General features: G+C 46.4%; 1 protein-coding gene and 1 long non-coding RNA gene across 2 annotated transcripts; both read right to left on the bottom strand.

The window, feature by feature from the left end:
- Positions 1 to 6,034: 6,034 nt before the first annotated feature.
- Positions 6,035 to 8,974, bottom strand: rnf224 (ring finger protein 224). The gene is made up of 2 exons (XM_075456494.1): positions 8,825 to 8,974; positions 6,035 to 6,370 (listed from the first exon to the last, which is right to left on the bottom strand). Exons 1-2 carry the CDS (start codon positions 8,972 to 8,974, stop codon positions 6,035 to 6,037), a joined length of 486 nt encoding a protein of 161 aa, XP_075312609.1.
- Positions 8,975 to 21,013: 12,039 nt separating this feature from the next.
- LOC142372445 (uncharacterized) lies at positions 21,014 to 24,096 on the bottom strand. The gene is made up of 2 exons (XR_012768245.1): positions 23,769 to 24,096; positions 21,014 to 22,138 (listed from the first exon to the last, which is right to left on the bottom strand). It is a non-coding gene; the product is annotated as an uncharacterized LOC142372445 (long non-coding RNA).
- Positions 24,097 to 26,301: the final 2,205 nt, after the last annotated feature.

The raw sequence follows: 26,301 nt of genomic DNA, 5'->3' as shown, positions 1-26,301 counted from the left end.
TCAATATACAAAGTAAATAAAGTAAAACAACCACAAGAACAAAAAAATAGAGCACAATAGAACATGTCACTCTGGGGGGGGCGGAGCGAGGAGGAAACAGACACAAACCAATCGGTCACCCAGAGTGTGCACCACGGAATGTACAAACAAGTTCCAAATCATTGTGAAAAAGGCTAAAAATCAAGAAGTCTCCAAGGCCAAACATTTGTTTTTCTTACTTTCAATTCAATTCATTTTTATTTATATAGCGCCAAATACAACAAATGTCATCTCTTAGATAATAAAGTCCAAGTCAAGCCAATTGGAATTAAATTAATTGTAATCATAATTATTCATAAAATAATCCAATTCGTTCATATAGAGCCAATTCAAAAACGATTTCCTAGCTAAGGAAACCAACAGATTGCACTGAAAACTTTTTCTTTTTCGGTCCAATCTCCCATCCTGAGCGTGCCTGAGGCGACTGTGGAGAGAAACGACTCCCTTTGAACAGGAAGAAACCTCTGGCAGAACCAGACTCAGGAAGGGTGGCCATCCGCCTCGACCAGCTGGGGTTTGAGAAGACAGAAAGAGAGGGGGAAAGGTTAAAAGGTAGAGAGGGTGTCTGCTTCCCGGACATTTACTGGCAGCATATTCCACAGAGAGGGGCCTGATAACCGAAGGCTCTGCCTCCCAAACTGGCAGCTGGTTCCTCAGAGAGGGGCCTGATAACTGAAGGCTCTGCCTCCCAAACTGGCAACTTGTTCCGCAGAGAGGGGCCTGATAACCGAAGGCTCTGCCTCCCAAACTGGCAGCTGGTCCCATAGAGAGGGGCCTGATAACTGAAGGCTCTGCCTCCCAAACTGGCAGCTGGTTCCACAGAGAGGGGCCTGATAACTGAAGGCTCTGCCTCCCAAACTGGCAGCTGGTTCCACAGAGAGGGGCCTGATAACTGAAGGCTCTGCCTCCCAAACTGGCAGCTGGTTCCACAGAGAGGGGCCTGATAACTGAAGGCTCTGCCTCCCAAACTGGCAGCTGGTTCCACAGAGAGGGGCCTGATAACTGAAGGCTCTGCCTCCCAAACTGGCAGCTGGTTCCACAGAGAGGGGCCTGATAACTGAAGGCTCTGCCTCCCAAACTGGCAGCTGGTTCCACAGAGAGGGGCCTGATAACTGAAGGCTCTGCCTCCCAAACTGGCAGCTGGTTCCTCAGAGAGGGGCCTGATAACTGAAGGCTCTGCCTCCCAAACTGGCAGCTGGTTCCACAGAGAGGGGCCTGATAACTGAAGGCTCTGCCTCCCAAACTGGCAGCTAGTTCCACAGAGAGAGGGGCCTGATAACTGAAGGCTCTGCCTCCCAAACTGGCAGCTGGTTCCACAGAGAGGGGCCTGATAACTGAAGGCTCTGCCTCCCAAACTGGCAGCTGGTTCCACAGAGAGGGGCCTGATAACTGAAGGCTCTGCCTCCCATTCTACTTTTAGAAACTCTGGGAACCTCAAGTAAACCTGCAGTTTGGGAACGAAGTGCTCTGTTAGGAAAATATCTTACAATGAGATCTTTAAGATATGATGGAGCTCGGTCATTAAGAGCTTTATATGTAAGGAGAAGAATCTTAAATTCTATTCTGAATTTAACAGGGAGCCAATGAAGAGAAGCTAAAACTGGAGAAATATGATCTCTCCTGTTAGTTCTCATCAGAACTCTGGCTGCAGCATTTTGGATCAGCTGGAGGCTTTTCAGAGAATATGTGGGACAGCCCAATAATAAAGAATTACAGTAGTCCAATCTTGAAGTAACAAATGCATGAATTAGTTTTTCTGCATCACTCTGAGACAAGATGTTCCTGATTTTAACAATATTACTAAGGTGAAAGAAGGCAGTCCTAGAAACCTGTTTTATATGCGAGTCAAATGATAAGTTTTGGTCAAAAATAACTCCAAGGTTCCTCACTGTAGAACTAGAAGCCAAGGAAATACCATCTAGAGTAACTATATAGCTAGACAATTTCTCCCTGAAACGCTCAGGTCCAAAGATAACGACTTCAGTTTTGTCTGAATTTAGCAGCAGACAGTTCTGAGTCATCCAGGTCTTTATGTCTTTAAGACATGCTTGTAGTCTGACCAACCTATTGGTTTCATCTGGTTTTATAGATAAGTACAGCTGAGTATCATCAGCATAGCAATGGAAATTTATGCCATGCTGTCTAATAATGTTACCTAATGGAAGCATGTGTAAAGTGAAAAGAATCGGTCCAAGCACAGAACCCTGAGGAACTCCATGACTTACTCTGGTGTGTGAGGAAGATTCTTCATTTACAAGAACAAACTGAAATCTATCAGATAAATATGACTTAAACCAGCCTAATGCAGTTCCTTTAATCCCAATAACATGTTCAAGTCTGTGTAATAAGATACTGTGATCGACCGTATCAAATGCAGCACTGAGATCCAACAGGACAAGCACAGACACAAGTCCGCTATCAGAGGCTAAGAGGAGATCATTGGTAACTTTCAGCAGTGCAGTTTCTGTGCTATGATGCACTCTGAATCCTGACTGAAACTCTTCAAACACATTATTTCTGTGTAAGTGATCACAAAGCTGAGCTGCAACTATTTTATAAAGAACTTTAGACATAAAAGGGAGATTGGATATAGGTCTATAATGAGCCAACACTTCTGAATCAAGAGTAGGTTTTTTAAGTAAAGGTTTAATTACAGCAACCTTAAAAGGCTGAGGTACATATCCTGTCAACAAAGACAGATTGATCAAATCCAATATGGAAGTATTGATTAATGGGAAAACCTCCTTGATCAGTCTGGTTGGGATTGGGTCTAAAACACAAGTTGATGGTTTAGAAGAGACTATTGCTGTCGTTAGTTCAGAGAGATCAACTGGGCAGAAGCCGTCTAAATACAAATCAGGTTCTAAAGATACTTCTAAAGCTGCTGTACTTGATGATACATCACTGATAATAGTGGGAAGGACTCCATCAATCTTCTCTCTAATAGAAACAATTTTATTGATAAAGAAGCTCATGAAATCATCACTGCTGAGAGTTAAAGGAATAACTGGCTCAGCAGAGCTCGGACTCTTAAGCCCTATTCGGACGGGACTAGTTTAATGGGGGGACCTGGGGTAAAGTAATAATAGCCGGGAAATCTAGTCCCGTCCGAACGCGCCATGTCAGTAAAGATAGCGGAGTATGTCGGTAAACTTTGCCGAGAATTCTACCTCCTGTGAAACGGTCCGGAGTATCTACCATAGGTAATACTAATCCCGTGCGAATGCGACCTTCGGTAATAAGTACGGAATGTGTCGTCACATCCTTTTAAAGAGAGAAACAATTAGGTGTAAAATAGAAAATGACACGTTAACAAACAGCTGAAAATAAGTTTCGTTGTGCAATCCTTTTTTTAAACTATACTTTACATTCAGGTAAAATAAGTATCCTGAGCAAAACTTTTGGTGAACAGTACTTTACATTAAGGTCAGAAATGAATAAATCTTCTGTTCTGTTATACTGTACAATACGTTTTAGTAATACTTATCATTCAGGTAAACAAACAAAAAAGTCTTCTGCGTTTGTATACAATAATTTTGGAGCAGAATGCTTTATATTCAAGAAAACTCCTCCCATGTTAGATGAATATTACAGGGATTTCTTGTCCCGTCCGAATTGGTCATTTCTTCTCCCTGGCGTCGTCTGGTTAACCAACATTACCATACGCCCCCCCCATTGAACTAGTCCCGTCCGAATAGGGCTTTAGTCAGACTGGCTACAGCGCTGAAGAGAAACCTGGGATTATTCTTATTCTCTTCTATCAATGATGAATAATAAGCAGTTCTAGCTTTACGAAGGGCTTTCTTATACGTTATTAAACTATCTTTCCAGACTAACTGAGACTCTTCTAAATTAGAGGAACGCCACTGTCTCTCCAGCTTTCTTGCAGCCTGCTTTAAAGCACGCAGCTGTGAATTATACCAAGGAGCCAACCTCTTCTGACTGATTACCTTCCTTTTCAGAGGGGCAACATTGTCCAGTGCTGTACGCATTGAAACTATAGTGCTGTCAACAAGAGAGTCAAGTGTTGCTGGAGTAAAATTTCTTTCTCTCTAAATAAATTCAAATAACCAATAAATTAACATTCAGTGTGAAACAGTGCAAAAATATAATAAAATTAATGAAAATGTGCACAAATACAACATTTAAATAACCTAAACAATAGTGCAAAAATAATAATTTTCTAACATTCAACAGTGCACCATTAGAATAAAATAATTATGTACAGAATGAATGAACTCCCGCTTCCTTCAAAATAAAGCCGAGAGGGAGCGACTGAGCTGTGAGTCGGGTATAAATCATGAGTCTTGAATCAAGAGTCCTGAGTCGTCCATCAGAACCAGAACCAGGAAGAGGATCATCACAAAATGAATCTTCCAGCAGCGACCATCACCCACGCAATGAGGCGTTCAGGTACAAAGTAGTAAGGTAGTAAAGGTGGCGTCCTCCAAGCGGTGCTGTGATCCTGATACTGATGCAGATGTGTTCAGGCCGGAACCGTTTCAATGCAGAGTCGAAGCAACTTCCTGGTTCAGGTGGGCGGAGCTTCAGGGACGTGAGAATTTAACATCTTTTCAAGGTGGGACCGTCACCATGGATACAAATGGTGAACAAAGTGGTGAAAGTTTTACACATTTTCTCAGAAAGTTGAAAATATGAGGAACAAGAGAGAGCATGCTGTAAGTTTAGTGGTGTTCAGATGAGATGCGAGAGATTTAGGAAGACTTTAGTGGTTATGGTGGGACTCTGAAACAGATAAACCACCGTGGAGATCTGCCAACTCGTTACCCGTGGAGCTCTGCCAACTCGTTACCCCTGGAGCTCTGCCAACTCGTTACCCCTGGAGCTCTGCCAACTCGTTACCCCTGGAGATCTGCCAACTCGTTACCCCTGGAGCTCTGCCAACTCGTTACCCCTGGAGATCTGCCAACTCGTTACCCCTGGAGATCTGCCAACTCGTTACCCGTGGAGCTCTGCCAACTCGTTACCCCTGGAGATCTGCCAACTCGTTACCCCTGGAGCTCTGCCAACTCGTTACCCCTGGAGATCTGCCAACTCGTTACCCCTGGAGATCTGCCAACTCGTTACCCGTGGAGCTCTGCCAACTCGTTACCCCTGGAGCTCTGCCAACTCGTTACCCCTGGAGATCTGCCAACTCGTTACCCCTGGAGCTCTGCCAACTCGTTACCCCTGGAGCTCTGCCAACTCGTTACCCCTGGAGATCTGCCAACTCGTTACCCGTGGAGCTCTGCCAACTCGTTACCCCTGGAGATCTGCCAACTCGTTACCCGTGGAGCTCTGCCAACTCGTTACCCCTGGAGATCTGCCAACTCGTTACCCGTGGAGATCTGCCAACTCGTTACCCGTGGAGATCTGCCAACTCGTTACCCGTGGAGCTCTGCCAACTCGTTACCCGTGGAGATCTGCCAACTCGTTACCCGTGGAGCTCTGCCAACTCGTTACCCCTGGAGATCTGCCAACTCGTTACCCGTGGAGATCTGCCAACTCGTTACCCCTGGAGCTCTGCCAACTCGTTACCCGTGGAGCTCTGCCAACTCGTTACCCGTGGAGCTCTGCCAACTCGTTACCCCTGGAGCTCTGCCAACTCGTTACCCCTGGAGCTCTGCCAACTCGTTACCCGTGGAGCTCTGCCAACTCGTTACCCGTGGAGCTCCGTGGAGGCTTTAAATATTCATCCTGATATTCTGTTGATTTTAATAAAATATTAAACATTCTCCTTTTCTCTGTGTTTTTGTGAAAGTATTTTATTTGAACACATTAACAACATGAAAGACAGACAGATGCACTCCCATTGGTCCATTCCTGTCGCGCTGTTAGACTCCCATTGGTCCATTCCTGTCGCGCTGGTAGACTCCCATTGGTCCATTCCTTTCGCACTGGTAGACTCCCATTGGTCCATTCCTGTCGCACTGGTAGACTCCCATTGGTCCATTCCTGTCTCACTAGTAGACTCCCATTGGTCCCCCCCCCCCCGTTAGCCCCGCCCAGGGCAGCAGAACCAGCAGCACAGCCAATAGGACGACGGCGGGCAGCAGTTGCTGTAGCGATGGAAGCGTGGCTCGGCCAAGCCTCCGTGGGACCAGCTGTCATCTGCAGCCTCCTTCCCCAGCCACAGCTTGCCATCCTGGGCCGTGTGTGCAGCCGGCGTCCCCTCCCTGCGGCTGGAGCTCCAGGAGGACGAGGAGCAGGAGGAGGTGCAGGTCTGCTGGGCCTTCACTCCCAGAAAGGAGGCCAAATCCAGGTCCAGACCCGCGGCTCCGCCTCTGGGCCTGGGAGTGTTCTGCCGACACTGAGGACACGGGATCCACACCTGGAGGAGGAGGACTCACTTTAACACCCAGCTGACACATTTCTAAGTTTTGCATGTTTCTGATAAAGATGGAGGTCTCAGAGTACATCTGTTTAATGAGGTTAACACATTCAGGGCCACCTTTAACAGCCTTACTGTAAGGGCCTCGGTATGCTACTCCATTTGCCAATCCGACTTCGTGGTCCCTCAGAGGCTTTAAACCTTTCAGAGTTCTCCGTCGGGCTGTCGGATACCCAAGGCAGTTCACCTCCCGATCAGTAGGTGCCGCTACGTTAGACGACCCAATCTCTTACATCTATGGTGAAAGTGGCTGATTGACTGTTCACCTTCCGGCTCCGTTCCTCCTCACAGTGAACGATGGCGACCGAGAGAAAGACTGTATGACTGCTACAATGTATAGTACAACTACAATTATTGGTAATGGAGGTACCATTACTACATTTTACCACAAATTTACTACAGCTGCTGATAAGTCTGGTTGTGTGTTTTCACTGGATCGCCCGGGATGCAACACGTAGAGCTCAGGTTCAGCACGTTTGTGTCGCAGCCTCTTATTCTCCTCAGGATAGAGGTCACTAAAGGTTTAATCAGATGCTCCTGAACTTCCTGGTGAAACTGGACGCACTGGGCCTGTGGTTCTGGGATCTTCTCTGTTTGGGGCACCAGACATGGAGGCAGAGCTTGGGTTGTTATGATGGAAAATAAGAGGAGACACTCGTCTCAAGCTGGTTACAAAAGGGAGTGTTGGTAGAACCAACATCCAGCTGGTCTTTCTCTGGTTATCCACCCTACCTCCTAATGTCCGTCTTACAACTGGGGCGCCGACAGCCTGGAGTACTCAGAGAGAGACTTCTGCTTCTGCAACCCGTGGGGTTGGAAACCATCAAAGACAGCTTAGCTACTCTTAAAGGATAACTGCGGTATTTTCAACATTAAGCCTCTTTTCTGAGTCGTCTGCAATGTTTTAGAACCCCCCTCACCGCTTTTTTGATCTTTACTGCTGTCTCCGGTATTTGCCTAATTTTGATTCTTCTCAACCTGCTTCAGAACGGCAAGTCATGTGCATGTCCAGAAAGGTCCGTAAAAGCACCATAAACGTCCGTTTTCAATATAATCAACTCACCGGAGTGGTTACTGGTGTGCACTGGTAATCCATATCACATTTCGTTGCGAAAAGTTGCTTCTGTCGTGTTTTATTTGGCAGCTCGTTCATGCTCGAACTATTTTCTTAGCCACCTCACAGCCGTGGATAAACTTCCGCTCAGCAGTTTAATCTGACTTGCTATTCTCCACACCACTTGATGGCGCCATTGATGGCGATTGTTCATTGTCCTTCGGCACGTAAATAAATAGAGGAAGTAGGCAGTCAGTAATCAGTACGCCAGTGAGAGACTGTGTTCAAAGCATCTGAAGAAAGTTGGAGCAGATTATATATTCTTTGTAAATTTCTTCGTATTATTTCTTTTTTTCCGGTGCGAGAGAACTACAAACATCTCCTCTTTCCGGTTTTCGGTGGCGGAGTAATATCAACGAACATCCAGTCTTCCATAGAACTCAATGGGATTTACAAAATGTCAAATAAAACACGACAGAAGCAACTTTTCGCAACGAAATGTGATATGGATTACCAGTGCACACCAGTAACCACTCCGGTGAGCTGATGATTTTGAAAACGGACGTTTATGGTGCTTTTACGGACCTTTCTGGACATGCACATGACTTGCCGTTCTGAAGCAGGTTGAGAAGAATCAAAATTAGGCAAATACCGGAGACAGCAGTAAACATCCAAAAAGCGGTGAGGGGGGTTCTAAAACATTGCAGACGACTCAGAAAAGAGGCTTAATGTTGAAAATACTGGAGTTCCCCTTTAAGCCTGATTTATGGTCGTCCGGGAAAGAGGAAGACCCTCCTGAAGACGCTCTCCTTTCTATCCGTCGAGGAGGCGGAGACTCGCGGAGACCACAAGGGTTGTGATTGGTCGGCTAACAGCATCATTTCCTGAATCCCTTTCCCGGTTTAGCTCCCTCCTCTCAGAACAACAACGCCGCTATCTTTGAAAGAGTTTACTGTGTGCCGGGCAACATTTGGTCAACGAGCTCCAACTCCAACAACAGTCTTTCTCTCTCGGTCGCCATCATTCCCTGTCAGGAGGAACGGAGCCGGAAGGTGAACAACCAATCAGCGACTTTCACTATAGACGTAAGAGACTGGGTCGTCTAACGTAGCGCCACCTACTGACCGGGAGGGGAACTGCCTGGGTATCCGACAGCCCGACGGAGCTCTGAGGGACCACAGAGTCGGATTGGCCGATGGAGTACCTGCACCTCGGTGAGCTGATGATGTCATCGCTCACCTGCTCATTGATGATGTCATCTCTCACCTGCACCTCGTGCTGATGATGTCATCGCTCACCTGCTCATTGATGACCTGCTCATTGATGATGTCATCGCTCACCTGCTCATTGATGACCGTGTCCAGCCGCCTCAGGCAGGCCTGGCAGAAGGCGTGGCCACAGTGGAGGCGGCGTGGCAGCCGGTTCACCAGGTCGTAGCTGCCAAAACACACGATGCACACCAGGTCCTGCCTCCTCATCACCGTCTCCATGGCAACAGTGGAGGGGGGAGGAGGGGGGGGAGGGGTCACTTCCTGCTTCTCTTCTTCTTCTTCTTCTTCTTTTCTGGTGTTGGACATTTTTTCCTCACACTGCAAAAAAAGAAAAGCTTGTTTAGAACCTTTTGTCTTAAAGACTGGATCTGAACTGGATCTGAACTGGATCTGAACTAGATCTGAACTGGATCTGACAGAAAACAGAAACAAACTGAATCATTTTCTTTGTAAAAGCTGCTGCCGTCTGATTGGTTGGGGCAGATACTCACCTGGTATTTCCACCTATTGCGTCTTCTTCTTCTTTTGCTTACATATTCTCTTTTATTCTTCCCTTTTCTCTTCTTCTGTGGTTCTTCATCAGTTCTCACTGATTCACTCTTTGATTTCCATGTTGCATCTTTTCTTCTTCTCCTCTTTTAGTCTCCTGTGGTTCTTCTTCTTCTCCTCTTTTTGTCGTTCTCTCGACCTGGTTCCCGGTTTGTCTTCCTCCCCTTCTCTCCGTCCCTCTTCTGTCTCTTGTGGTTCTTCTTCTCCTCTTTTTGTCGTTCTCTCGACCTGGTTCCCGGTTTGTCTTCCTCCCCTTCTCTCCGTCCCTCTTCTGTCTCCTGTGGTTCTTCTTCTTCTCCTCTTCTGTCTCCTGTGGCTCTTCTTCTTCTCTTTTTGTCTCCTGTGGTTCTTCTTCTTCTCCTCTTCTGTCTCCTGTGGTTCTTCTTCTTCTCCTCTTTTTGTCGTTCTCTCGGTCTGGTTCCCGGTTTGTCTTCCTCCCCTTCTCTCCGTCCCTCTTCTGTCTCCTGTGGTTCTTCTTCTTCTCCTCTTCTGTCTCCTGTGGTTCTTCTTCTTCTCCTCTTTTTGTCGTTCTCTCGGTCTGGTTCCCGGTTTGTCTTCCTCCCCTTCTCTCCGTCCCTCTTCTGTCTCTTGTGGTTCTTCTTCTTCTCCTCCTCTCAGTGTTCTCTCTCTTCCTCCCCTTCTCTCCGTCCCTCTTCTGTCTCTTGTGGTTCTTCTTCTTCTCCTCTCTGTGTTCTCTCTCTTCCTCCCCTTCTCTCCGTCCCTCTTCCGTCTCGGCCTCGGAGAGAGAAGCTCACTTTCATCAATAATTCAGCCCGACTCGCTCAACAGTTTCCGACCTGAACAGAGTTGATGTGTTGATGCTCGACACTGAAGATGAGTCCACAATAACTTTGTTTAAAGTTAATTTAAAGTTGATTGATAACTAATCAATAATCACACAGAAAATATTTCCACTCTTAAACAGAAGTCAGAAAATATAATAAATAACATAAATCTGAGCTCCTGGGAGAGAAGAAGTGAGAAAGTTTCTGATCAATAACCTGAAACCTGATCAGCTGTTCTCAGGTGTCGACTCATCAGGTTACAGCTCCTCCACGACAGGCTGAGGTTGCCTGGCAACAGACACACATAGTGTTACACACACACAGATATAAACACTGGGTGTGTTTTTAAATGATTTTTAATCAAGGAAAATTCACATGAATTTAACAACATTTGATGAAGACGTCCAAATGTCCACGAAGCTTCTCCAAAGTTTTCCATGTTTGTGGCCAGCAGCAGGAATCCTGCTTTATATGATCCTCCAGGTATGAAGTGAAGATTAATCGTCTTTAATGTAAAGTGAATAGTCCACTGTCATTATTATTATTATTATTAGTAGTAGTAGTAGTAGTAGTAGTAGTAGTAGTATTATTCATTTTGTGTTGGTTTTCTATCTTCTGTCTTAGTCTCAGCTCTGGTTTAGTCTCGGTTCCTGTTTGGTATTTTCTTTGAGCTTCATTCCTTTTATTCCGTCTCAGTGTTTGATGGTTCAGAACGAGGCGGTGCATCTGGTCATCAGTCTCCCTAAAACAGCACACGTCACCACTCTGTAGGCTTCTATGTAGCTTATTGTTAGCTGTAGGGTTGTATCCTCATCTGAGGTGTGAAAGCATTGCTAGATACATAAACAAAAAAGCCCAAGATGTCCTCAGGCAGGGCCGTTTCTAGCTTTATGAGGGCCCTAAGCAAGATGCTGTTTGGTGTCCCCTAGTTTGTCAAACTACAATGAAGAGCTTCCTAACCCTAACCCAATGAAGAGCTTCCTAACCCAAACCCCACCCAATGAAGAGCTTCCTAACCCAAACCCCACCCAATGAAGAGCTTCCTAACCCAAACTCAAACCCAATGAAGAGCTTCCTAACCCAAACCCCACCCAATGAAGAGCTTCCTAACCCAAACCCCACCCAATGAAGAGCTTCCTAACCCTAACCCAATGAAGGGCTTCCTAACCCAAACCCAATGAAGAGCTTCCTAACCCTAACCCAATGAAGGGCTTCCTAACCCTAAACCAATGAAGAGCTTCCTAACCCTAACCCAATGAAGAGCTTCCTAACCCAAACCCAATGAAGAGCTTCCTAACCCTAACCCAATGAAGGGCTTCCTAACCCTAACCCAATGAAGAGCTTCCTAACCCTAACCCTAACCCAATGAAGAGCTTCCTAACCCTAACCCAATGAAGAGCTTCCTAACCCTAACCCAATGAAGGGCTTCCTAACCCTAAACCAATGAAGAGCTTCCTAACCCTAACCCAATGAAGAGCTTCCTAACCCAAACCCAATGAAGAGCTTCCTAACCCAAACCCAATGAAGAGCTTCCTAACCCTAACCCAATGAAGAGCTTCCTAACCCAAACCCTACCCAATGAAGAGCTTCCTAACCCTAACCCAATGAAGAGCTTCCTAACCCTAACCCAATGAAGGGCTTCCTAACCCTAACCCTAACCCAATGAAGAGCTTCCTAACCCTAACCCAATGAAGGGCTTCCTAACCCTAACCCAATGAAGAGCTTCCTAACCCTAACCCAATGAAGGGCTTCCTAACCCTAAACCAATGAAGAGCTTCCTAACCCTAACCCAATGAAGAGCTTCCTAACCCTAACCCAATGAAGAGCTTCCTAACCCTAACCCTAACCCAATGAAGAGCTTCCTAACCCCACCTAATGAAGAGCTTCCTAACCCAAACCCTAACCCAATGAAGAGCTTCCTAACCCAAACCCTACCCAATGAAGAGCTTCCTAACCCAAACCCAATGAAGAGCTTCCTAACCCAAACCCTACCCAATGAAGAGCTTCCTAACCCAAACCCTAACCCAATGAAGAGCTTCCTAACCCTAACCCTAACCCAATGAAGGGCTTCCTAACCCCACCCAATGAAGAGCTTCCTAACCCAAACCCTACCCAATGAAGAGCTTCCTAACCCAAACCCAATGAAGAGCTTCCTAACCCAAACCCAATGAAGAGCTTCCTAACCCCACCCAATGAAGAGCTTCCTAACCCAAACCCAATGAAGAGCTTCCTAACCCTAACCCTAACCCAATGAAGAGCTTCCTAACCCCACCCAATGAAAAGCTTCCTAACCCTACCCAATGAAGAGCTTCCTAACCCAAACCCAATGAAGAGCTTCCTAACCCTAACCCAATGAAGAGCTTCCTAACCCAAACCCAATGAAGAGCTTCCTAACCCAAACCCTACCCAATGAAGAGCTTCCTAACCCAAACCCAATGAAGAGCTTCCTAACCCTAACCCAATGAAGAGCTTCCTAACCCAAACCCTACCCAATGAAGAGCTTCCTAACCCAAACCCAATGAAGAGCTTCCTAACCCTAACCCTAACCCAATGAAGAGCTTCCTAACCCCACCTAATGAAGAGCTTCCTAACCCAAACCCTAACCCAATGAAGAGCTTCCTAACCCAAACCCTACCCAATGAAGAGCTTCCTAACCCAAACCCAATGAAGAGCTTCCTAACCCAAACCCAATGAAGAGCTTCCTAACCCCACCCAATGAAGAGCTTCCTAACCCAAACCCAATGAAGAGCTTCCTAACCCTAACCCTAACCCAATGAAGAGCTTCCTAACCCCACCCAATGAAAAGCTTCCTAACCCTACCCAATGAAGAGCTTCCTAACCCAAACCCAATGAAGAGCTTCCTAACCCTAACCCAATGAAGAGCTTCCTAACCCAAACCCAATGAAGAGCTTCCTAACCCAAACCCAATGAAGAGCTTCCTAACCCAAACCCAATGAAGAGCTTCCTAACCCAAACCCTACCCAATGAAGAGCTTCCTAACCCAAACCCTAACCCAATGAAGAGCTTCCTAACCCTAACCCTAACCCAATGAAGGGCTTCCTAACCCCACCCAATGAAGAGCTTCCTAACCCAAACCCTACCCAATGAAGAGCTTCCTAACCCAAGCCCAATGAAGAGCTTCCTAACCCAAACCCAATGAAGAGCTTCCTAACCCCACCCAATGAAGAGCTTCCTAACCCAAACCCAATGAAGAGCTTCCTAACCCTAACCCTAACCCAATGAAGAGCTTCCTAACCCCACCCAATGAAAAGCTTCCTAACCCTACCCAATGAAGAGCTTCCTAACCCAAACCCAATGAAGAGCTTCCTAACCCTAACCCAATGAAGAGCTTCCTAACCCAAACCCAATGAAGAGCTTCCTAACCCAAACCCTACCCAATGAAGAGCTTCCTAACCCAAACCCAATGAAGAGCTTCCTAACCCTAACCCAATGAAGAGCTTCCTAACCCAAACCCTACCCAATGAAGAGCTTCCTAACCCAAACCCAATGAAGAGCTTCCTAACCCTAACCCTAACCCAATGAAGAGCTTCCTAACCCCACCTAATGAAGAGCTTCCTAACCCAAACCCTAACCCAATGAAGAGCTTCCTAACCCAAACCCTACCCAATGAAGAGCTTCCTAACCCAAACCCAATGAAGAGCTTCCTAACCCAAACCCAATGAAGAGCTTCCTAACCCCACCCAATGAAGAGCTTCCTAACCCAAACCCAATGAAGAGCTTCCTAACCCTAACCCTAACCCAATGAAGAGCTTCCTAACCCCACCCAATGAAAAGCTTCCTAACCCTACCCAATGAAGAGCTTCCTAACCCAAACCCAATGAAGAGCTTCCTAACCCTAACCCAATGAAGAGCTTCCTAACCCAAACCCAATGAAGAGCTTCCTAACCCAAACCCTACCCAATGAAGAGCTTCCTAACCCAAACCCAATGAAGAGCTTCCTAACCCTAACCCAATGAAGAGCTTCCTAACCCAAACCCTACCCAATGAAGAGCTTCCTAACCCAAACCCAATGAAGAGCTTCCTAACCCTAACCCTAACCCAATGAAGAGCTTCCTAACCCCACCTAATGAAGAGCTTCCTAACCCAAACCCTAACCCAATGAAGAGCTTCCTAACCCAAACCCTACCCAATGAAGAGCTTCCTAACCCAAACCCAATGAAGAGCTTCCTAACCCAAACCCAATGAAGAGCTTCCTAACCCAAACCCTACCCAATGAAGAGCTTCCTAACCCAAACCCAATGAAGAGCTTCCTAACCCTAACCCAATGAAGAGCTTCCTAACCCAAACCCTACCCAATGAAGAGCTTCCTAACCCAAACCCAATGAAGAGCTTCCTAACCCAAACCCAATGAAGAGCTTCCTAACCCAAACCCTACCCAATGAAGAGCTTCCTAACCCAAACCCAATGAAGAGCTTCCTAACCCTAACCCAATGAAGAGCTTCCTAACCCTAACCCTAACCCAATGAAGAGCTTCCTAACCCAAACCCTAACCCAATGAAGAGCTTCCTAACCCTAACCCTAACCCAATGAAGGGCTTCCTAACCCCACCCAATGAAGAGCTTCCTAACCCAAACCCTACCCAATGAAGAGCTTCCTAACCCAAACCCAATGAAGAGCTTCCTAACCCTAACCCAATGAAGAGCTTCCTAACCCAAACCCTACCCAATGAAGAGCTTCCTAACCCAAACCCAATGAAGAGCTTCCTAACCCTAACCCTAACCCAATGAAGAGCTTCCTAACCCCACCTAATGAAGAGCTTCCTAACCCAAACCCTAACCCAATGAAGAGCTTCCTAACCCAAACCCTACCCAATGAAGAGCTTCCTAACCCAAACCCAATGAAGAGCTTCCTAACCCAAACCCAATGAAGAGCTTCCTAACCCCACCCAATGAAGAGCTTCCTAACCCAAACCCAATGAAGAGCTTCCTAACCCTAACCCTAACCCAATGAAGAGCTTCCTAACCCCACCCAATGAAAAGCTTCCTAACCCTACCCAATGAAGAGCTTCCTAACCCAAACCCAATGAAGAGCTTCCTAACCCTAACCCAATGAAGAGCTTCCTAACCCAAACCCAATGAAGAGCTTCCTAACCCAAACCCTACCCAATGAAGAGCTTCCTAACCCAAACCCAATGAAGAGCTTCCTAACCCTAACCCAATGAAGAGCTTCCTAACCCAAACCCTACCCAATGAAGAGCTTCCTAACCCAAACCCAATGAAGAGCTTCCTAACCCTAACCCTAACCCAATGAAGAGCTTCCTAACCCCACCTAATGAAGAGCTTCCTAACCCAAACCCTAACCCAATGAAGAGCTTCCTAACCCAAACCCTACCCAATGAAGAGCTTCCTAACCCAAACCCAATGAAGAGCTTCCTAACCCAAACCCAATGAAGAGCTTCCTAACCCAAACCCTACCCAATGAAGAGCTTCCTAACCCAAACCCAATGAAGAGCTTCCTAACCCTAACCCAATGAAGAGCTTCCTAACCCAAACCCTACCCAATGAAGAGCTTCCTAACCCAAACCCAATGAAGAGCTTCCTAACCCAAACCCAATGAAGAGCTTCCTAACCCAAACCCTACCCAATGAAGAGCTTCCTAACCCAAACCCAATGAAGAGCTTCCTAACCCTAACCCAATGAAGAGCTTCCTAACCCTAACCCTAACCCAATGAAGAGCTTCCTAACCCAAACCCTAACCCAATGAAGAGCTTCCTAACCCTAACCCTAACCCAATGAAGGGCTTCCTAACCCCACCCAATGAAGAGCTTCCTAACCCAAACCCTACCCAATGAAGAGCTTCCTAACCCAAACCCAATGAAGAGCTTCCTAACCCAAACCCAATGAAGAGCTTCCTAACCCAAACCCTACCCAATGAAGAGCTTCCTAACCCAAACCCAATGAAGAGCTTCCTAACCCTAACCCAATGAAGAGCTTCCTAACCCAAACCCTACCCAATGAAGAGCTTCCTAACCCAAACCCAATGAAGAGCTTCCTAACCCTAACCCAATGAAGAGCTTCCTAACCCAAACCCTACCCAATGAAGAGCTTCCTAACCCAAACCCAATGAAGAGCTTCCTAACCCAAACCCAATGAAGAGCTTCCTAACCCAAACCCTACCCAATGAAGAGCTTCCTAACCCAAACCCAATGAAGAGCTTCCTAACCCTAACCCAATGAAGAGCTTCCTAACCCTAACCCTAACCCAATGAAGAGCTTCCTAACCCAAACCCTAACCCAATGAAGAGCTTCCTAACCCTAACCCTAACCCAATGAAGGGCTTCCTAACCCCACCCAATGAAGAGCTTCCTAACCCAAACCCTACCCAATGAAGAGCTTCCTAACCCAAACCCAATGAAGAGCTTCCTAACCCAAACCCAATGAAGAGCTTCCTAACCCAAACCCTACCCAATGAAGAGCTTCCTAACCCTAACCCAATGAAGAGCTTCCTAACCCAAACCCAATGAAGAGCTTCCTAACCCAAACCCTACCCAATGAAGAGCTTCCTAACCCAAACCCAATGAAGAGCTTCCTAACCCTAACCCAATGAAGAGCTTCCTAACCCAAACCCTACCCAATGAAGAGCTTCCTAACCCAAACCCAATGAAGAGCTTCCTAACCCTAACCCAATGAAGAGCTTCCTAACCCAAACCCTACCCAATGAAGAGCTTCCTAACCCAAACCCAATGAAGAGCTTCCTAACCCAAACCCAATGAAGAGCTTCCTAACCCAAACCCTACCCAATGAAGAGCTTCCTAACCCAAACCCAATGAAGAGCTTCCTAACCCTAACCCAATGAAGAGCTTCCTAACCCTAACCCTAACCCAATGAAGAGCTTCCTAACCCAAACCCTAACCCAATGAAGAGCTTCCTAACCCTAACCCTAACCCAATGAAGGGCTTCCTAACCCCACCCAATGAAGAGCTTCCTAACCCAAACCCTACCCAATGAAGAGCTTCCTAACCCAAACCCAATGAAGAGCTTCCTAACCCTAACCCTAACCCAATGAAGAGCTTCCTAACCCAAACCCAATGAAGAGCTTCCTAACCCTAACCCTAACCCAATAAAGAGCTTCCTAACCCCACCCAATGAAAAGCTTCCTAACCCAAACCCAATGAAGAGCTTCCTAACCCTAACCCAATGAAGAGCTTCCTAACCCTAACCCAATGAAGGGCTTCCTAACCCTAACCCAATGAAGAGCTTCCTAACCCTAACCCAATGAAGAGCTTCCTAACCCTAACCCTAACCCAATGAAGAGCTTCCTAACCCTAACCCAATGAAGAGCTTCCTAACCCTAACCCAATGAAGGGCTTCCTAACCCTAAACCAATGAAGAGCTTCCTAACCCTAACCCAATGAAGAGCTTCCTAACCCAAACCCAATGAAGAGCTTCCTAACCCAAACCCAATGAAGAGCTTCCTAACCCTAACCCAATGAAGAGCTTCCTAACCCAAACCCTACCCAATGAAGAGCTTCCTAACCCAAACCCAATGAAGAGCTTCCTAACCCTAACCCTAACCCAATGAAGAGCTTCCTAACCCCACCTAATGAAGAGCTTCCTAACCCAAACCCTAACCCAATGAAGAGCTTCCTAACCCAAACCCTACCCAATGAAGAGCTTCCTAACCCAAACCCAATGAAGAGCTTCCTAACCCAAACCCAATGAAGAGCTTCCTAACCCAAACCCTACCCAATGAAGAGCTTCCTAACCCAAACCCAATGAAGAGCTTCCTAACCCTAACCCAATGAAGAGCTTCCTAACCCAAACCCTACCCAATGAAGAGCTTCCTAACCCAAACCCAATGAAGAGCTTCCTAACCCAAACCCAATGAAGAGCTTCCTAACCCAAACCCTACCCAATGAAGAGCTTCCTAACCCAAACCCAATGAAGAGCTTCCTAACCCTAACCCAATGAAGAGCTTCCTAACCCTAACCCTAACCCAATGAAGAGCTTCCTAACCCAAACCCTAACCCAATGAAGAGCTTCCTAACCCTAACCCTAACCCAATGAAGGGCTTCCTAACCCCACCCAATGAAGAGCTTCCTAACCCAAACCCTACCCAATGAAGAGCTTCCTAACCCAAACCCAATGAAGAGCTTCCTAACCCTAACCCAATGAAGAGCTTCCTAACCCAAACCCTACCCAATGAAGAGCTTCCTAACCCAAACCCAATGAAGAGCTTCCTAACCCTAACCCTAACCCAATGAAGAGCTTCCTAACCCCACCTAATGAAGAGCTTCCTAACCCAAACCCTAACCCAATGAAGAGCTTCCTAACCCAAACCCTACCCAATGAAGAGCTTCCTAACCCAAACCCAATGAAGAGCTTCCTAACCCAAACCCAATGAAGAGCTTCCTAACCCCACCCAATGAAGAGCTTCCTAACCCAAACCCAATGAAGAGCTTCCTAACCCTAACCCTAACCCAATGAAGAGCTTCCTAACCCCACCCAATGAAAAGCTTCCTAACCCTACCCAATGAAGAGCTTCCTAACCCAAACCCAATGAAGAGCTTCCTAACCCTAACCCAATGAAGAGCTTCCTAACCCAAACCCAATGAAGAGCTTCCTAACCCAAACCCTACCCAATGAAGAGCTTCCTAACCCAAACCCAATGAAGAGCTTCCTAACCCTAACCCAATGAAGAGCTTCCTAACCCAAACCCTACCCAATGAAGAGCTTCCTAACCCAAACCCAATGAAGAGCTTCCTAACCCTAACCCTAACCCAATGAAGAGCTTCCTAACCCCACCTAATGAAGAGCTTCCTAACCCAAACCCTAACCCAATGAAGAGCTTCCTAACCCAAACCCTACCCAATGAAGAGCTTCCTAACCCAAACCCAATGAAGAGCTTCCTAACCCAAACCCAATGAAGAGCTTCCTAACCCAAACCCTACCCAATGAAGAGCTTCCTAACCCAAACCCAATGAAGAGCTTCCTAACCCTAACCCAATGAAGAGCTTCCTAACCCAAACCCTACCCAATGAAGAGCTTCCTAACCCAAACCCAATGAAGAGCTTCCTAACCCAAACCCAATGAAGAGCTTCCTAACCCAAACCCTACCCAATGAAGAGCTTCCTAACCCAAACCCAATGAAGAGCTTCCTAACCCTAACCCAATGAAGAGCTTCCTAACCCTAACCCTAACCCAATGAAGAGCTTCCTAACCCAAACCCTAACCCAATGAAGAGCTTCCTAACCCTAACCCTAACCCAATGAAGGGCTTCCTAACCCCACCCAATGAAGAGCTTCCTAACCCAAACCCTACCCAATGAAGAGCTTCCTAACCCAAACCCAATGAAGAGCTTCCTAACCCAAACCCAATGAAGAGCTTCCTAACCCAAACCCTACCCAATGAAGAGCTTCCTAACCCTAACCCAATGAAGAGCTTCCTAACCCAAACCCAATGAAGAGCTTCCTAACCCAAACCCTACCCAATGAAGAGCTTCCTAACCCAAACCCAATGAAGAGCTTCCTAACCCTAACCCAATGAAGAGCTTCCTAACCCAAACCCTACCCAATGAAGAGCTTCCTAACCCAAACCCAATGAAGAGCTTCCTAACCCTAACCCAATGAAGAGCTTCCTAACCCAAACCCTACCCAATGAAGAGCTTCCTAACCCAAACCCAATGAAGAGCTTCCTAACCCAAACCCAATGAAGAGCTTCCTAACCCAAACCCTACCCAATGAAGAGCTTCCTAACCCAAACCCAATGAAGAGCTTCCTAACCCTAACCCAATGAAGAGCTTCCTAACCCTAACCCTAACCCAATGAAGAGCTTCCTAACCCAAACCCTAACCCAATGAAGAGCTTCCTAACCCTAACCCTAACCCAATGAAGGGCTTCCTAACCCCACCCAATGAAGAGCTTCCTAACCCAAACCCTACCCAATGAAGAGCTTCCTAACCCAAACCCAATGAAGAGCTTCCTAACCCTAACCCTAACCCAATGAAGAGCTTCCTAACCCAAACCCAATGAAGAGCTTCCTAACCCTAACCCTAACCCAATAAAGAGCTTCCTAACCCCACCCAATGAAAAGCTTCCTAACCCAAACCCAATGAAGAGCTTCCTAACCCTAACCCAATGAAGAGCTTCCTAACCCTAACCCAATGAAGGGCTTCCTAACCCTAACCCAATGAAGAGCTTCCTAACCCTAACCCAATGAAGGGCTTCCTAACCCAAACCCAATGAAGAGCTTCCTAACCCTAACCCAATGAAGAGCTCCCTAACCCTAACCCAATGAAGGGCTTCCTAACCCTAACCCTTCCTAACCCTAACCCTAACCCAACGAAGAGCTTCCTAACCCTAACCCAATGAAGGGCTTCCTAACCCTAACCCAATGAAGAGCTTCCTAACCCTAACCCTAACCCAATGAAGGGCTTCCTAACCCTAACCCAATGAAGAGCTTCCTAACCCTAACCCTTCCTAACCCTAACCCTAACCCAATGAAGAGCTTCCTAACCCTAACCCAATGAAGAGCTTCCTAACCCTAACCCTTCCTAACCCTAACCCTAACCCAATGAAGGGCTTCCTAACCCTAACCCAATGAAGAGCTTCCTAACCCTAACCCTAACCCAATGAAGGGCTTCCTAACCCTAACCCAATGAAGAGCTTCCTAACCCTAACCCTAACCCTAACCCAATGAAGGGCTTCCTAACCCTAACCCTAACCCAATGAAGGGCTTCCTAACCCAAACCCAATGAAGCTTGAACCTGAAGCTCGGACCTGAAACTTGGAAGCTTCCATCAACAATCTAACTCCTAAATTCTGAACATTTTCATTCATCCTGGGAGAACAAAATGAATATTGTCTTAGATTTACATTGATTAAAGTATAAAATAAATCTATAAACATCTGTAAAAGCCATGTTAGAGAAGAGAAAGTGAACATAAACAAAGCAGCGGGTCTCATGTAACATGTAATAATCCATTTATTTAGTTCCATTTTACGTCATCATAAACTATCTACTGTCACAATCATTTCATTTCACTCATTCTTTAAAGACTAAGATAATTATAATATATTTAAACGTGGAAAAACTGTTTTTAATGTCCTGGATCTGAAGGACAAGTCCATAAATGTCCATCCCATTTACCGTTTAAAGTTAAAATCTACGCATCGCCATGACAACACAACCTTGTGAGGCCTCTGGTATCAGGCGACTGGTGCTTGTGGAGGCGGAGCCTCACAGGACGCCGTTATGAGTCGTATTTACAGGTCTGAACAGACGAGATATGTTTTCCAGCTGTTTCATGTGTCTCATAACTTCATTAAAGCTACTAAATTATTTCTGTTCAGGACAAACCTGAAAGAGCCTGATTAGTTCATTGATAAAGTGATCGATATTATACTTTATAACAGATTAGTTCTGATTCAAACAAGTTAGAATAAAAGAAACCATTTTAAAGTGAAACCATTACAAATATACAATCAATAGGTTCGTCAATATATTTGATCAGTGATCAGTATCGAATAAATCGATCAATTGTTCTTAAAAATTATTATTTTTTCTGTTTCTGACACGATGAGAAAACCCCTGAATGAAACGTTCTTTATTCGGATGTTGGTGCAGCTCAGCTAAACATCTCGTCCTCCTCAGGAGATCCGCCTACATCTCGGTGACCTTTGACCTTTGAGCTTTGACCTTGGTGTGGGTCAGTTAGGATGTCAGAAATAAATGCCGAGGCAGCTTCCTTCTCTCCTTGGCTCCTAAATAAATAAATCCGTGATGTCACTTCCTCCTGCAGCGGTAGCAGCAGGCGGGGCACCGCCCTCCTTCCTCCTCCGCCCCTCCGTCTTCCTTCACCGTGTACGGCGGCGGGGGGGCAGAGCTTTTCACGCCGTACGGATTCCCATCGTCGCTGTGCAGAGCCGCTGGATTGGCTATCACCGTGCTGTCATCAGCGGGGCGGAGCTTAGCTCGGGGAATGGTCACCTGACCGTACGGGTTTTCCAGCGAGACGTTGATGTTTGATGACATGTTCCCCAAAACAAAGCGGACCAATCAGAGGAGCCGATGCTGCGTGGGTCAGAGACCCTGTGAAGGCAAGATGGAGACAGAATGTCAGAAATGAGTCCTGTAACCCGGGAAACCATGTCATCATTACCTCATAACACCTGGGATCAGCTGACTGACCTCTGATCCAGCTGACTGACCTCTGATCCAGCCGACTGACCTCTGATCCAGCCGACTGACCTCTGATCCAGCCGACTGACCTCTGATCCAGCCGACTGACCTCTGAACCAGCCGACTGACCTCTGATCCAGCCGACTGACCTCTGAACCAGCCGACTGACCTCTGATCCAGCCGACTGACCTCTGATCAAACTGACTGACCTCTGATCCAACCGACTGACCTCTGAACCAGCCGACTGACCTCTGAACCAGCCGACTGACCTCTGATCCAACTGACTGACTCTTCTGTGCTTGGACCGATTCTTTTCACTTCATACATGCTTCCATTGGGTAACATTATTAGACAGCATGGCATAAATTTCCATTGCTATGCTGATGATACTCAGCTGTACTTATCTATAAAACCAGATGAACCCAATAGGTTGGTCAGACTACAAGCATGTCTTAAAGACATAAAGACCTGGATGACTCAGAACTGTCTGCTTCTAAATTCAGACAAACTGAAGTCGTTATCTTTGGACCTGAAACTTATATTACAAGCACAGCTAAAAAAATAGAATATTGTGATTAAAAGTTAAAACAATTTTGTCACTCATTTCAGAAAGTGAAACTAGTATAACTTCATTACATAAAGCATTACAGCATGGAGTTTAGTTTAATGTTTATTTAACAGGAACAGTGCACAACATACAATTGAGCCATATTATAGCCACAAGGCTAATTTTCATCTGTAGTCCCTGGACAGGAATTGATGTTAAGTTAAAAAAAAAAAGATTAAAATTAATAATAATACAAAAATATAACAACAAAACACAGTATTGGGTGAGGCGGTCAGCCTGTAGCCCTCTGGGCTGGGATGGGACCCCAGGTTTCATGTCTGTGGGTTTTTGCCATGTTTTTAGTTTCTGCTTAAGTTCTTAGTTTTCTCATGTTTAGGTTCAGGTCTTGTGTTTAGTTTTTTCCATGTCATGCCACCCTCTCCTGCCCTGCCATCAGCCTCACGTCCCTCACCTGTGTTTTCCCCATCAGCCTCTATCACTAATCACCCTCCACAGTATTTAGTCCCCAGGTCTTTCCATCTTCATAGTCAGATCCTTCTCCGTCATCCATGGTCCAAGTCACAGCCAGCTAAGTTTTTCCATGCCAAGTCAAGTCCTTTGTTTTGTTTTCACAGTCTCGTTTAGTTTTTGATATCCGGCTCAGCCGCACTTTCTGTTAAAACCTTTAGTGAAAATAAATTAAGTTTTGATTTCCAAGGATCCGCATCCTTTCTCCTCACACCCATCCTTATTGACCCCAGGTTGCCTAATAGTGGCCTTCAGGTCCTGAAAGTATGTGAACCCCAGAGATCCATCCAGGTGGATGCATTGCTGGTTCTGGTAGGGTTAGGGTTCAGCTGACTCACCTGGGTTAGGGTTAGGGGTTCAGCTGACTCACCTGGGTTAGGGTTAGGGGTTCAGCTGACTCACCTGGGTTAGGGTTAGGGGTTCAGCTGACTCACCTGGGTTAGGGTTAGGGTTCAGCAGACTCACCTGTACGGGCTCTGCAGGTGTGTTTTCTCCTTGAATCTTTCGTTGCTTACAGGGAGTCCGACTTCTTCTTCTTCTCTTTGGTAAAAGTAAAGTCTTTACCTGTGAAACACGTCGACTCATCTGACTCTCTCTGCGTTTGTCTCAGCCAGTGAAGCTCTCTGCCCAGCCTAACCCAAACCTGTTCTACCTGCCGACACACCTTTATTCCCTGTGGAGCTCAGCGGCAGCCGACCCGACTCCTCCTCCTGACCGGGTGGAAATCTGTGTTTTTATTGGATGGATGTGGTGCACTTTCATGTTTTACTTTGATAAATCTGATCTAAGATCTAATATATTAATTAATAGATTAAATTATTGTACATGTTGACTGAGGTCATGTGACTGTGTCTCCTTTTATTTGCTGTGATTCGTCTCTGAATGAGTCATCAGGGTTCGGGTCACGTGTTGAACAAACATCAGCGAATTCATCTCTAACCAGTCGGACAGAAACTGTTTGTTTCTTCTTTCATTCCTGTCATTTCTAACTCCGCCCAGATCCCAGCCAACACTTGTATGTGGGTAAAAGATGGGCTGACTGTGGGCCCAGGTGGTTAAATACTATGAATCCCACCAGAGTGAACATGAGAATATCTTCTGTGGCTGGAGGTCAGCTGCAGACTGAACTGTGTAGTTACAGCTTAATGTCGCCAGGGGGCAGCAAACTCACAGCATTCACATGACTCTGGAGTCTGGTGCAATAATCAGAAGAAGAAAACCTGGTTTCATCTTTTCCTCTGATCAACATCCATCTTCTGTAGGGGGCGGAGCCTATCCCTGCAGTCAGTAAGTATGTGAACCCCAGAGATCTGTGACACACCGTGTGAAAGTATGTGAACCCCAGAGATCTGTGACACACTGTGTGAAAGTATGTGAACCCCAGAGATCCGTGACAAACTGTGTGAAAGTATGTGAACCCCAGAGATCCGTGACAAACTCTATGAAAGTATGTGAACCCCAGGGATCCGTGACAAACTGTGTGAAAGTATGTGAACCCCAGGGATCCGTGACAAACTGTGTGAAAGTATGTGAACCCCAGAGATCCGTGACAAACTGTGTGAAAGTATGTGAACCCCAGAGATCCGTGACAAACTCTATGAAAGTATCTGAACCCCAGGGATCCGTGACAAACTGTGTGAAAGTATGTGAACCCCAGGGATCCGTGACAAACTGTGTGAAAGTATGTGAACCCCAGGGATCCGTGACAAACAATGTGAAAGTATGTGAACCCCAGGGATCCGTGACAAACTGTGTGAAAGTATGTGAACCCCAGAGATCCGTGACACTGTGTGAAAGTATGTGAACCCCAGAGATCCGTGACACACTGTGTGAAAGTATGTGAACCCCAGAGATCCGTGACACACTGTGTGAAAGTATGTGAACCCCAGAGATCCGTGACACACTGTGTGAAAGTATGTGAACCCCAGAGATCCGTGACACACTGTGTGAAAGTATGTGAACCCCAGAGATCCGTGACAAACTGTGTGAAAGTATGTGAACCCCAGGGATCCGTGACAAACTCTATGAAAGTATGTGAACCCCAGGGATCCGTGACAAACTGTGTGAAAGTATGTGAACCCCAGAGATCCGTGACAAACTGTGTGAAAGTATGTGAACCCCAGAGATCCGTGACAAACTGTGTGAAAGTATGTGAACCCCAGGGATCCGTGACAAACTCTATGAAAGTATGTGAACCCCAGGGATCCGTGACAAACTGTGTGAAAGTATGTGAACCCCAGGGATCCGTGACAAACTGTGTGAAAGTATGTGAACCCCAGAGATCCGTGACAAACTGTGTGAAAGTATGTGAACCCCAGAGATCCGTGACACACTGTGTGAAAGTATGTGAACCCCAGAGATCCGTTACAAACTGTGTGAAAGTATGTGAACCCCAGAGATCCGTGACAAACTCTATGAAAGTATCTGAACCCCAGGGATCCGTGACAAACTGTGTGAAAGTATGTGAACCCCAGGGATCCGTGACAAACTGTGTGAAAGTATGTGAACCCCAGAGATCCGTGACACTGTGTGAAAGTATGTGAACCCCAGAGATCCGTGACACACTGTGTGAAAGTATGTGAACCCCAGAGATCCGTGACACACTGTGTGAAAGTATGTGAACCCCAGAGATCCGTGACACACTGTGTGAAAGTATGTGAACCCCAGAGATCCGTGACACACTGTGTGAAAGTATGTGAACCCCAGAGATCCGTGACACACTGTGTGAAAGTATGTGAACCCCAGAGAATGAAAGTATAAAAAGGTCTCTTCTTGGTCTGAAAAATACTTTATTGCAAAGTGATCCTGGTTCTGGTGTCCGACCTGGTTTGTGATCGTGGTCTGGGCATCTTAACAGGTCTGTGGTTCTGGTCCAGGTCACAGAGGGGGGGTGAAGGTCACTTGTCATACTGCTTGCGCTGATCACGTGACTCCTCCCCTCCTCCTGAGGCCGGGGCAGCGCTGATCACGTGACTCCCACCCTCCCTTCCCTGTTTTC

This window comes from Odontesthes bonariensis, chromosome 22 (genome assembly GCF_027942865.1).
Source record: "Odontesthes bonariensis isolate fOdoBon6 chromosome 22, fOdoBon6.hap1, whole genome shotgun sequence".
Classification (NCBI taxonomy): Eukaryota; Metazoa; Chordata; class Actinopteri; order Atheriniformes; family Atherinopsidae; genus Odontesthes; species Odontesthes bonariensis.
This window is presented reverse-complemented; position numbering and strand designations above follow the sequence as displayed.

What these genes read in the sequence shown, in the direction of transcription:
- rnf224 (XM_075456494.1), bottom strand. Translation starts at nt 8,974, where the DNA reads ATGGAGACGGTGATGAGGAGGCAGGACCTGGTGTGCATCGTGTGTTTT. An exon ending in ACACGGTCATCAATGAGCAG is followed by an intron (nt 6,371 to 8,824) that starts GTGAGCGATGAC and finishes CTCCTCCTCCAG; the next exon opens with GTGTGGATCCCGTGTCCTCA.